General features: G+C 39.2%; 1 protein-coding gene across 13 annotated transcripts in view; it reads left to right on the forward strand.

Annotated features, from left to right (window-relative positions):
* Window positions 1–12,500, forward strand: part of CASK (calcium/calmodulin dependent serine protein kinase) — a 350,383-nt gene that overhangs the window by 163,602 nt on the left and 174,281 nt on the right. For all 13 annotated transcript variants that reach the window (XM_044235607.1, XM_044235608.1, XM_044235613.1 and 10 more), the window contains exons 4-5: window positions 1,971–2,048; window positions 6,534–6,606. In XM_044235607.1, coding sequence (XP_044091542.1) covers window positions 1,971–2,048; window positions 6,534–6,606 — 151 coding nt within the window. The remainder of the gene's footprint in view (window positions 1–1,970; window positions 2,049–6,533; window positions 6,607–12,500) is intronic.

The raw sequence follows: 12,500 nt of genomic DNA on the forward strand, positions 1-12,500 counted from the left end.
GTCAGGGCGCCTGGGTGGCTCAGTGGGTTAAGCCTCTGCCTTCGGCTTAGGTCATGATCCCAGGGTTCTGGGATCGAGCCCCGCATTGGGCTCTCTGCTTGGCAGGGAGCTTGCTTCCCCCTCCCTCTCTTCCTGCCTCTCTGCCTACTTGTGATCTGTCTCTATCAAATAAATAAAATCTTTTTAAAAAATAAATAATAAAAATTTTAAAATAAATAATATAGTCAGTTACTCATGACTCTTTACTGTGTGCTCAGTCTTCTACTGGGTATTGGGTAGGAGTATTTTGAAAGTATAAAACATACTTGTTCTTTCGGGCTACCCTATTGTTGCACTGTTGAGCTTGCATATGTGCATTTGCTCCTTGCATACCTAGCAGATGTAACTGTAGTCAACGGGAAGAGCATTGAATATAGATACACATTTGAATCCTGTCACATACTTGTTTACTTAGATTATTTGAGAATGATAAGGATGCTGATGTCATGGGGTGACTATGAGAATGGAGATAGAACAAGGAGTGTTTCCCATGATACTTGGTGAATAAAATTATTAGTGATTATTTGTTATTAATGCCTAATTAGTAATTATTAGTAATAGTAATGAATAGTTTCTCTACTTTCCCTTCTAGAAGTCTCTATATCTTCAGTGTAATACCTGTAGCAGATCTATTGCAGTTTTAGCTCCTGAATAAGTGAATGAGTGAAATACTGCATTTGAAAACACTTCATAAGCCTGAAAGCATTAAAAAGATATTGGCCAACTATTAATATTTGAATAATTTCGTTAATAGATATGATCTGGCAAAGTCTCATATATATGTATTGAAAAATGCTAAGTGTATGTAAGTGCCAAATACAATGATATGGACACAGAGGGTTGTTAGAGAATTTAAGCAAATGAAAGCCTTTATGTGGCTGGTAATCCACTGAGGGGGCTTTCTGGGAAGGGTGGGATTGGAATGGGACCTTGGATTGAGGTAGGTTTTGAATATGAGGAGCAATACATGCAGAAGCGTGTGAGAAAAAAGAAAACGGTATGTTCAGGGGATAGTAGTAACACTAGCCTGCGTAGAGAGTGAGGTATCCTTAAAGAGTCATTAGATAGGATGGGTAGAAAAGGCAAGGTGTGGCCGACACAAGAGGCCTTACTGATCTGCTGAGAAATTTTAAAAGACCCATATTTAAGTTTGTGGCAAAATAGTACCATTCCGTCACCAATACATCAGTGTGTTAGAATATGTTGGTAGCAGTTGACTTTGGTAATGGAAGTGTAAGCAAAAATAAATTATGAATTAGCTACTTTTTTCCTTCTATGGCATACAGCCTGAATTCCCATTTAGTGATGATAAGTATAGTGAAATATTTTAGAATCCTTGTGGATTCTTAAAATATTGTATGACATGACTAGGTACCGATAATTTTGGAACTTGACTCAAAAATGTGCCCACAACCCCCAGCATTGCCATTTTCTGAGACTTTTTGTTGCGATAACTTAAAGGAAACTTAGGGTGAATTTTTGACACCTTATGTTATTTAATGCTACCATTTGCTTGTTCTTTATGTTTTCCCATGTAGATTTTCAGTGTTAAGATGGTTATAATATCCTTTATAATTTGTCTCTTTTTCATTGAAAATAAGGAGATTGAAATAACTTGTTAGAATCATTAGCTGTGGGGCACTTGGTGGCTCAGGCGTTAAGCATCTGCCTTTGGCTCAGGTCATGATCCTGGGGTCCTGGGATCAAGTTCCACATCAGGCTCCCTGCTTGGTGGGGAGCCTGCTTCTCCCACTCCTACCCACCCCCCTGCTTGTGTTCCCTCTCTCTCTCTCTGCCAAATAAATGAATAAAATCTTAAAAAAAAAGAATCATTAGCTGTAAGCCAACTAATAACTTCATTACAGCCTATTCAGTTTCAATGTTTTCTTCCTGGAATTTCCTCTGACATTCTTTTTCATATTTTTCCACAGTATGGATGGAGCAGATCTGTGTTTTGAAATCGTAAAACGAGCTGACGCTGGTTTTGTATACAGTGAAGCTGTTGCAAGGTACGTCATTCATATGGACTCCTCAGAGGTCAAGGTGGAAATAAAAGAAGGAAGTGACAAATCACATAAAGTGACCTGCTTTTTGAACTGATGATGACCTTATTGCCAGTCTTTCCTACAAGGAGCATGTCTGTCTTAGTGCTTTAGTGGAACCAAAGTAGCAACTGGAAACTCAAAATATTGAAACATGCATTTATCTATTAATACAGGCTTACATCTTAACATAGTACTGCTGTCTTTACCATTTCTGATGACTTTTGTTCAGAGGGGGATTTGATAGCTCAGCAACCATGAAGAATCAGATTTGGGGGTTTTTTGTGTGTTCAATCTTTATTTTGAGCAGATGTGCCTTATTAGTTCTTTACTTTGTCTTTTGGTGATAGCGAATTGTTATGTGGCCAATTAATCTGACGAAACGCCCAGAACAGAGGAAGGAATAGATATAAAAGCACAGTGCTCTTGCTAAATATATTTGCTTCAGGCCAGTGTGTGATCTCCCAAGCAAATGGTGGCCATTGTTCTAAGTCAAGTTGTTGTAAGGAACCAGTGGCTCAAAATAAGGAGTAAAGAGGAAAAATCACAGGAGCCATGCACTGGGCCACTTGCCTATAGATTTAGAGCAATACAGCTTTCTGCTTTGGTGGCATTCAATCATATCATAAATACCCACTTCAGTGGGTAGCCTTTTTAATACATGGGTCTCCTCAGTCACCAAACATAATATGTTAAAGGATTCAAACCCATAACTCTAGTGGGTTTTTTTAAATCCCATTTTTCTATTAGTTTTGAGTTTGTATCATAATATGAAATTTTTTATTATGTATTGTGCTTCAGAATTTAAAAGCATTCTTTAATACCAGAATAGTCAATGTGATCTTGAGTTTTCTTATGATACAGCAGTAAACCGCTTTATTCAACTAAATGAACCTCTCAGACCCTTGGGCATTATTGTGCATATTTACTTCTTCAAGAATTTGAGACAGCCTGCCTTTTGAACTTTCCCACATTGATCTCTTTCAACAGCATCATCAGATAGGGAAAACTAAAAATTCTGAACATTGAGTTTATAGAACAGTGAAATTTGATGAAGGAAGAGGACTTTTCTCCTTTTGAACCGGAGTAACACTTGGGTACCTGGTGCATGTACTCGGGGTTGATGTTCAACCACTACCATTTGTACTCTGTTCCCCACTCGTCTCTATGGCTTTTCCTCAACTTCGAGCCTATCTGTACCACTGTCCTGGGCATCAGGATAGGGAGAATAGTCCTATGTAGAGATGATGCCATACAGTGACACAAAAGGAACTTTCCAGAATAGTCCAGTAAAGAGTGGCCTCGGGACCAGTCAGCAACACTGCAAAGAGAGAAATTTGGCACAGTTTATTAAAGACCCTTCCTAAATAATGACAAAAGGCAGGGGGGGCATCCTCAGAAAGCAGTATTAGGCATGTGCCCTTTTGCAGAAAATCAGTGGCCATACAACAAGTGCATGTAGAACCTTCCTCGGGCTATAGAGCATTCAACTGGATGACTTCTAACCTGCCCGCCTCCTCTGATTCTGTGATTGATCATTGAGAAATTTAGTTTACATCAGTATTCTAGTGAGACCAACTGCAAGAAGACTCCGAGGCACCAAGAAATCAAATTGATAATGTTTTTCTCCAATTGGCTGAGCTTCAAGAGAAGCAGCAAAGCATGGCATAAAAGGAAACTGCATACAGTCCTTACAGCCCAATTAGTGATTACCTCTGTTCTTTCAGGGGCGATGAGTTGTGGAAGGCGCTAACATACAGAATCAGATTATCAAATCACACTCCTACAAATCAGAGCGATCTTCTTACCTAGTACCAAGCTTTACTAAATAATTACAAGGATACAGGCAATCTAAAGGCTCAGCTGAAACAAAAAGGTCTGGGTTTTCAAGGGCAGCTTCCCACATCAGAAATGCGCCTGTGGCCCAGAGTAGATGAGGTATCGACATGAGGTCTGTGGGATCCCACACACACAGGGGAGCCTTGCAATCACAAGACGTCTCCATTGTATGCCTCAAGGAGTTGTATAGCTTCCATGACCTCCTCCAGGAAGCGAGCCATACCTCAAAGATCCTGGATTCTATTTACCACAGGTAGTCCTTAGCCCCAGACATTCTCTTAAGAGCATTTCAGAGACAAGGTCTCTTCTGCCTAGCGAGAGTGTTCATCTCATTACCTAGAGTCTCCTTCCCTCCTTTCTTCCACCACCCCAGAAATGCAGGCTTCCACAGGAAGTGAGTGGATTGCAGGCCTCAGTTCTTTCCTTCCACTGAGTTGTCCTCATTCCAGATCCTTACAGGAGATAGAGACAAACTTACATATTGCGAAGTTTCTCTGAAAGTATAGGCCACCATGATGATTCATGAAAATGAAGCTTTCTAATTAAAGTTTAGTCAGCAGTTCTAGGCAGTGCGGGTGGATTTTTGCTTCTCTCTTTATTCTGCTTGCACACTATTCACGTGCACAGCCTCCCAGAGTCATGACTGGGAGGGTGGAGAAAGATCACTTTAAAGCTGTAATATCTGGAGAGAAAAAATTGTATCTTCCCCCGACACACTCCAGAGATTCTGATATGTATATATATCTGGATCAAATAATTGAGCACTCTGATAATTAGATGAAAAATGCTCATTCACTGAGGTTTTTTTCTTTTTTCCTTAATGAGGCTTTGAGATAGGACTTTTCTTCAGGCTAAAGACATATAAGTGGCTCTCTTAGTACAGTGTATCCAAAGTAGTCCATACTGTAAGTATAAGCTATGTCCAAATTACCTAATTTAAACATACCCACTATTCTAATGTTCACATCTAGATACACGAATAGCCTGTTCCTAAACCTTTGACTAAACTTAATAATAATAATATTGTAATAATAATGATTTACCCTTTGTAGCATGGTTCAGAGTTTACAAAACACGTTCACTTTTGTCTCTGCCATTTCAGGGGGCCACATAGCCTTCAAACCCTGATTTGAGCCAGGAAATGGCCAAGTTAAGAACCCCTAACTTAAACAGAAACTTAACTGTAGGCTTCGTAGGCCCAGGCAAAGAGTATATGACCACAGCCCCTTTTGTGTGCATCTGCAAAGTAAGAAAAATTGACCAGAGTACTAAGGACAGTATGAGCTAAGTTCTCTGCTTTAGAACCCAGGTATGGGGAGACAATGGTAAGTATAGAAACAGAGTCTGGGGTTGGGTTTTTTCTCCTACCTTGCATTTTAAAAATGGAACCTTCTGATCGATTGTAGTTCATGAAGTAATGCACATGTCAAGGAGAGGGACATTCATGTGAGTTTTGATGATAGTATATCTGAGAGGGAACTTGATGGAAATGCCTCTTAGTTGTATATCAGGAGTGGGGATTTTTTTTTTTAAGTCACAAGGATACATACAAGGGCATTTGCAAGTACTGGTAAATTATTTCATTTTTATGTAAAGTGTGAAGAATAGAAGATCTGGAAAGATAAAAATTCAATACATACAATAAATAACATTGCATATCTTGCATTTCTATGTCATGCCTGTTTGGGAAGGAAAATGGGAAAATGAAAAAGGAGGGGGATAATAGGAAAAAGAGAACGATAAGAAGGGAGTAAAATATAGAGGAAGAGAGGATAAGAAGACACTCAACAGGGAGAAATAGAATTAGAGGAAGAAGAACCTAGAATTAAGGAACAGAGGGAAGTCAAAGCAAGCTGTGAAGTAATACCGAATACAAGTCCTTACTCTGGTCACACCCTGTTGCTAGTTGACCCTGTTAGCACTTTTTAAGGACTGTTCTTTATAATGCTGACTCCTCCTGTGTTTTTCCCCTGGACCTTTTGGGGAGCTGCTGCAGACCCCCACTGGCCACGTGATGAGTCTGACTTCCTAGGATTTCAGCCCAGAACAACTCTGCTTTGTTAAGAGATGCCCCAGCTAAAACTCCGTTCCGTTGCAAAAAGAGATTGTACACATAAAGAGGTTCTTTCCTCGTTTGTCCTTAAAGCTAAATGGAAATAAGGCAGAGAGCCAGCCTCTGCTGGCAGATAAAAGGCTCCCCATTCCTTTAGTCAGAATCCATGGTGCACCTCTGAGCACTGTTCACTTAATAGCAATCCACTGTAACTAAGTAGAATTAACCGAGACTCGCTCCCCACCCCCGCCCCGCCCCATGTTTTCAGCTTGAATTTTTCTTTTGCCGAGCTATTTTACTTATGAACTGTGAAATTCTTTTGATTTGGTTATCTTAGAAAATACAGAACACAATATTTCTTCATGAAGCTTATAAACTCATGGGTCTGCCAACTTTTTCATTATTAAGCCTCACATTTCACCAGACTTGTCTGCTCAAATGAGAAGTGTCCATGGGCAGTGAATATGAAGATGGGAGTTACAAACTAGGGACACTGTATATTAAGTTTTAAAAATAAAAAATTTTTGTTACAGTTTTAGATTTCTTTTGTTTTTCTACAGTCATTACATGAGACAGATACTGGAAGCTCTACGCTATTGTCATGATAATAACATAATTCACAGGGATGTGAAGGTAAGTCATTTTTATCACTAACTTTTTTTTTAATTTCTTTTCAGAGTAACAGTATTTGTGTTTTTGCACCACACCCAGTGCTCCATCCAATCCATGCCCTCCCTAATACCCACCACCTGGTTCCCCCCAGCCTCCCACCCCACCTCCCGCCGCTTCAAACCCCTCAGGTTGTTTTTCAGAGTCCATAGTCTCATGGTTCACCTCCCCTTCCAACTTCCCTCAACTCCCTTCTCCTCTCCATCTCCCCATGTCCTCCATGCTATTTGTTATGCTCCACAAATAAGTGAAACCATATTTTATCACTAACTTTAATGTTTATGAAGAGAAACTGATAAAAGTGATAATGATCAGAAGTGTTTCTTTAATATTCTTATAGAGAGCACGTTAAGGTTAATTTTACTTCCAAATTAACATTTATTTAACTACTTTATTTTTTTAACTACTTCATATTTGAAGAGTCATACTCATTCTTAACAGGAACACTTTTATCATTTCAGTTTCCTTATTCTTATTAAAATGTACATGTATTCTGAAATTGTTATTCCTCTTTTGCCATTATGTGTTTAAGAGAGAAATGAAAAATCCAACAAATAGGAAGAACCAAATAATAATCCTATCCTAAGTTAATTGGGGGGGGAATTGGTTTATATTGGTATTTGGTTTATATAGTAAAAGTTAATTATATGCTTATATTTTCATAGTGTTGCATACATAATAGTCAGCATTTTTTGCACATAGTTCTTTAACATAGTCTGAAATCATAAATAAAAATGTAATACAGTTTTGCACCCTTAGGAATGTGCCTACTACCATTATTCGGTCTTTCTGCCTATTTCTTCCCAGTATTAAGTTCATGAGAACTGTCAGCTCCTGGCTCATAATGGTGTCAGGCAGAACATGGAGGCAGGCCAGAAAGTAAAACAGTGGGCCTTCCTCCTGATGCCCAGCCCCTTCCAAGGCCTCCAATAGCTAAGAACCCCTGGGGTCTCCCTAGCCCTATTGTCCCCTTTCTGTCTCTGGTATTTTGTCACTGGCCTCTCTCTAACACACAGCATCTACAGACATGGGGCTCTCCTTCCGTCAAAACGTATTATCAGAGGCCTGGCCTCTTCACTATATTTTAATGGTTAAGAAATTTAGTAGAATTTAGTTAAATTTTCTAGAACGTTTGGGAAACTTTAACTAAATTATTGTGATTATAAGCTGAGATAAAACCGTAAGTGAAGGAAGGAAAATCTGAAGAGGGAGAATCAGAGAGGGAGATGAATCATGAAATAAAATTGAGGGTTTCAGAGGGGTGGGGGAGTGGGGAGATGGAGTAACTGGGTAATGGGTACTAAGGAAGGCATGTGTTGCGATGAGCATTGGGTGTTACGTGCAAGTTATGAATCATTGAACACTACATCAGAAACTAATGATGTACTATACAATGGCTAACTAAATGTAAATAATAATAATAATAATAATAATAATAAATAAGCTGAGGTAAAGCGTGAGCAATTCCAAAACAGTCTAGTGGAACGTTACCATAGCAAATGAAAAACAAAATCATTGGAGAAATGTACAGAATACACTTTAGTTGTAAAAATCTTACTCTTTCCAAATGTGATAGGAAAAGGAGAGTCTTATTATCAGTACTCAGCACTGAAGAACCCAATGGATACATAGCACTTTTATAAAAAAGTATTTTTCGGTTACACAAATAAAGAGAATAAGAAGTGTAAAAAAGTTAAAGGAGGGAAATTGTCAGTGATAGTAGCAGGCTGTGTTACTCTTCTACATTTAATTAATAGAAGAAAATGCAGATATAAACAGTAAAGTGTATCTCCTCATATATATTATAAAATAGATGATAAAAATGACACTTTGAAAACTTAAAATGTATAAACAGATTTTTAGTTCATATAATAGCACTGCTTTAGAAACACTTTTGCTCAAGAGGCAGTTTTTGAATTCTGTTCTTGAAAAGTAATTATATGAACATCATATAATAAGTAATGACTGACAACATACTGTACTGTGTAATACTTTCAATAATAGTAATAATAATAGACAAAACCAAAAGACAACTGACAGAATGGGAGAAGATATTCAGAAATGACATATCAGATAAAGGGCTAGTATCCAAAATCTGTAAAGAACTTATCAAACTTATCAAAGAACAGATAATCCAATCAAGAAATGGGCAGAGGATATGAACAGATATTTCTGCAAAGAAGACATCCAGATGGCCAACAGACACATGAAAAAATGCTCCACATCACTCGGCATCAGGGAAATACAAATCAAAACCACAATGAGATACCACCTCACACCAGTCAGAATGGCTAAAATTAACAAGTCAGGAAATGACAGATGCTGGCGAGGATGTGGAGAAAGGGGAACCCTCCTACACTGTTGGTGGGAATGCAAGCTGGTGCAACCACTCTGGAAAACAGCATGGAGGTTCCTCAAAATGTTGAAAATAGAACTACCCTATGACCTAGCAATTGCACTATTGGGTATTTACCCTAAAGATACAAACATAGTGATCCGAAAGGGCACGTGCACCCGAATGTTTATAGCAGCAATGTCTACAATAGCCAAACTATGGAAAGAACCTAGATGTCCATCAACAGATGAATGGATAAAGAAGAAGTGGTATATATATATAATGGAATACTATGCGACCATCAAAAGAAATGAAATCTTGCCATTTGCGACAACGTGGATGGAACTAGAGGATATTATTCTTAGTGAAATAAGTAAATCGAAGAAAGACAACTATCATATGATCTCCCTGATGTGAGGAAGTGGAGATGCAACGTGGGGGGTTGGGAGGCAGGAAAAGAATAAATGAAACAAGATGGGATGGGGGGGAGAGAAACCATAAAAGACTCTTATCTCACGAAACAAACTGAGGGTTGCTGGGGGGAGGGGGATAGGGAGAGGGTGGTGGGGTTATGGACATTGGGGAGGGTATGTGCTATGGTGAGTGCTATGAAATGTGTAAACCTGGCGATTCACAGACCTGTACCCTTGGGGCTAATAATAGATTATATGTTTATTTTTAAAATTATAAAATATTTTTAAAATTTTTTAAAAATACAGTCAGCTTTTGATTAGTCATGGTATTTGATATGATCATCCAAAACCAAATAAAATCCCAAAGTAGCTATATTTGAATATTGTGCTTCAGCTTCTTATTTACCTTCTGATCGATTTATTCAACAAATATTTGAGTGTGTACTTGATGCACAAGGCTGTGCTTGGAACCCTAGAGATACTATGATGGTCTCAGTAGGGGGATGAGGCAGTGTATCTGTTACCGACGGCTGCAGATCAACACATAACTGAACTTGGGGACTTCAGACAACAACTGCTATTTATTTGCTCACAATTCTATAATTTTGGGCAGAGCTTGATGGGGATGGCTCGATTCTGTTGACAGAATATGGGCTGAGGCAGCGTGGCTAGTACCCACATGGGCTTCAGTCTTGTGGCATGTCCATTGAAATGGCCAGAACAGCTAGGAGCTTGCTGGGCCCTTTTTGTAGTCTCTCATTCAGGGTATTCCTCTCTCCCTCCTTCTTCCCTCTCTCTCTGTCTTCATGGGGCCCCGTCTCCAGCAGGACGGTGTCTCGGGGCTCCAAACAAGCAAAGGTGGAAATTGCCAGGTCTCTTGATGCCTAGGCTGGAAGTTGACACTGTGTCGTGTTCTCTGCATTATGTTAGTCAATAGATTACCAGACTAGCGTGGATTCAAGAGGAGGAAAAATAGATTGTGTCTTCTGGTTGGAGAAGCAACATTAGGAATTTATCTGTGGCCATCTTTACAGACAAACAAAACAAATAATTATTGTCCAAGGTAGAGGGTGGGAAATAACATTAAAAGACAGAGCCTGAGAAACTTCACAGAGGTCATGTTTGAGCCTGGTCTTGAGTCATAGGGAAGTTACATGAAGACAAGAGGGCTTTTCAAGGAAAGGCTCAGAATTAGTTTTGCATGAGATTTTATTAGTTTATTATCCCTAAGGCACATGCCAAATAAGTTTGAGGAAGCACCCAGAAACATGTTGAGGAAGTGAAGATAGAAGTAATTCTGAAACTGCAAATAAGAAACCACCTGAAAAGGTACCATCATCCAGTTGGCAAGTGCACTCAACACAGAGTACACAGTAATGTTGACATTCATTATATTTCAGTGCCTGAAATCTATATGTTTTATATGGGTAAATGGAATACTCACATTCAGCTAATCAGTAATTATGAATTTGGGTAAATTTTTATTAAGACATTCATCCAAAACTATGTATCAGGTGTTTTCGGGGGAGGGGGGTGAGGCAGTAGTGTAAGAACCAGAACTCTATCAATGAACAAAACAGAGTCACTGCCTCCATGGAATAAGCTGGCTTTCTAATTCAGGGAGACCAACGCTAGCCAAAGCATAAATAAGTCAACTACATAATAGGTTAAGATGTGAAAGGGACTGCAGGGGAAACAGAGTGGCCAGAGGGATAGGGACTGCTTAGAGAAGGGGTTGCAATTTTAAACAGGGTGGTCAGAGCAAACCACATTGCAAAGATGACATCTGAGCAAGTACTCACAGGAGGAGAGAAGGTGGGCTGACTGATACGCAAAGGGAGAATGTGCTGGGTAGAAGGAACAGCTAGTGTGAAGGCACTAAAGCAGGAGCATAACAGACCTAATTGCAGAATAGCAAGGAGGCCAGTGAGGCTGGGGTGAATTGAGCCGTAAGATAGGTAAGAGAGTGGATAGGTAGATAAGATTATTGAGGAGAGGAGGGGAGGGGCTTTGACTTCTACTCGGAGAGAAATGGGGATTCCCCAGAGGGTTTTGAACACACTGTGATCTGACTTTCCACAGTAACAGCAGTCATTGCTTTGTTGATGATACATTGAACTAGGGACTTAGAGGTGGAAGCAGAGAAACAGAAGATGGTCCTGCCTAGCTGGATTAGAGTGGTAGCAGTGAGGGAGTAAAAATGTAGATTCCAGATATATTCTGAAGGTTGGGTCAACAGGGTTTGCTAATATAGCTTTAGTAATTCAGGTAACCCAAAGTAGTTTTATTCAGGACCTTGTCACAGGAGTTTTCCAATGTTGTGGTCATTATAAAACTTCAATAACAGTACATCTCACATGGCCAATAATTTCAAATTTCTATTTGACGTGTTGTTAATGTTTGCTAATAAAGCAGCCTGTTAGCTTTTCATCACGTTCAGATAGCCTATATTCAGTGACTGGCCTGTGTGTAGATTTCTGTATAGGTTTTGGTTTCTGTAGTTTGTTTTTGTCAAAGTTTTCTTCCCTTACGCTTAACTGAAGAAAATACAAAAACATTGCCATGTTGTATTCCTTTTAGAAGAATTTACTTAATCATCTCTTTCATCTTGCCAAGAATATTCTCATGTTCTCTCCCTTTCCTTCTCTCTCATAACCTGTGCACCGATCCCAAAGTATTAGATTTTTCCAGAGGTCCTGGCATTTTATTAATTAGTAATGTTTTTTCTTAACTTGATAGGCATTTCTTTTTGAAATCATTATAATTGAGTCTAAAAATGTTTGGTCATATCAAAGTTAGATTTGAATATATGGTACCTCATGACCTGCAGTAGGAACTTGCTTTGGAGAAGCATAAATTGCATAAAAGGCAATTGTGTAACACTTTGAAATTCAGGGAAGCATATCTTCATAGTACAGGTTTCTCCCAACTCCCAAGTGTCCCACACTAGTGACATTTTGAGTCAGGTACTTTCTTGTGGGAGGCTGTCCTGTGTATTACTGCCTCTACTCACCACATAGCAATAGTATTTCCCCTTAGTTGTGACAATCAGAAATGTCTCCAGTCATTGCCAAATGTCCCCTGGGGCACAAAAGTCTCCCCTGGTTAAG

The sequence above is a fragment of the Neovison vison genome, chromosome X (genome assembly GCF_020171115.1).
Source record: "Neovison vison isolate M4711 chromosome X, ASM_NN_V1, whole genome shotgun sequence".
Taxonomy (NCBI): Eukaryota; Metazoa; Chordata; class Mammalia; order Carnivora; family Mustelidae; genus Neogale; species Neogale vison.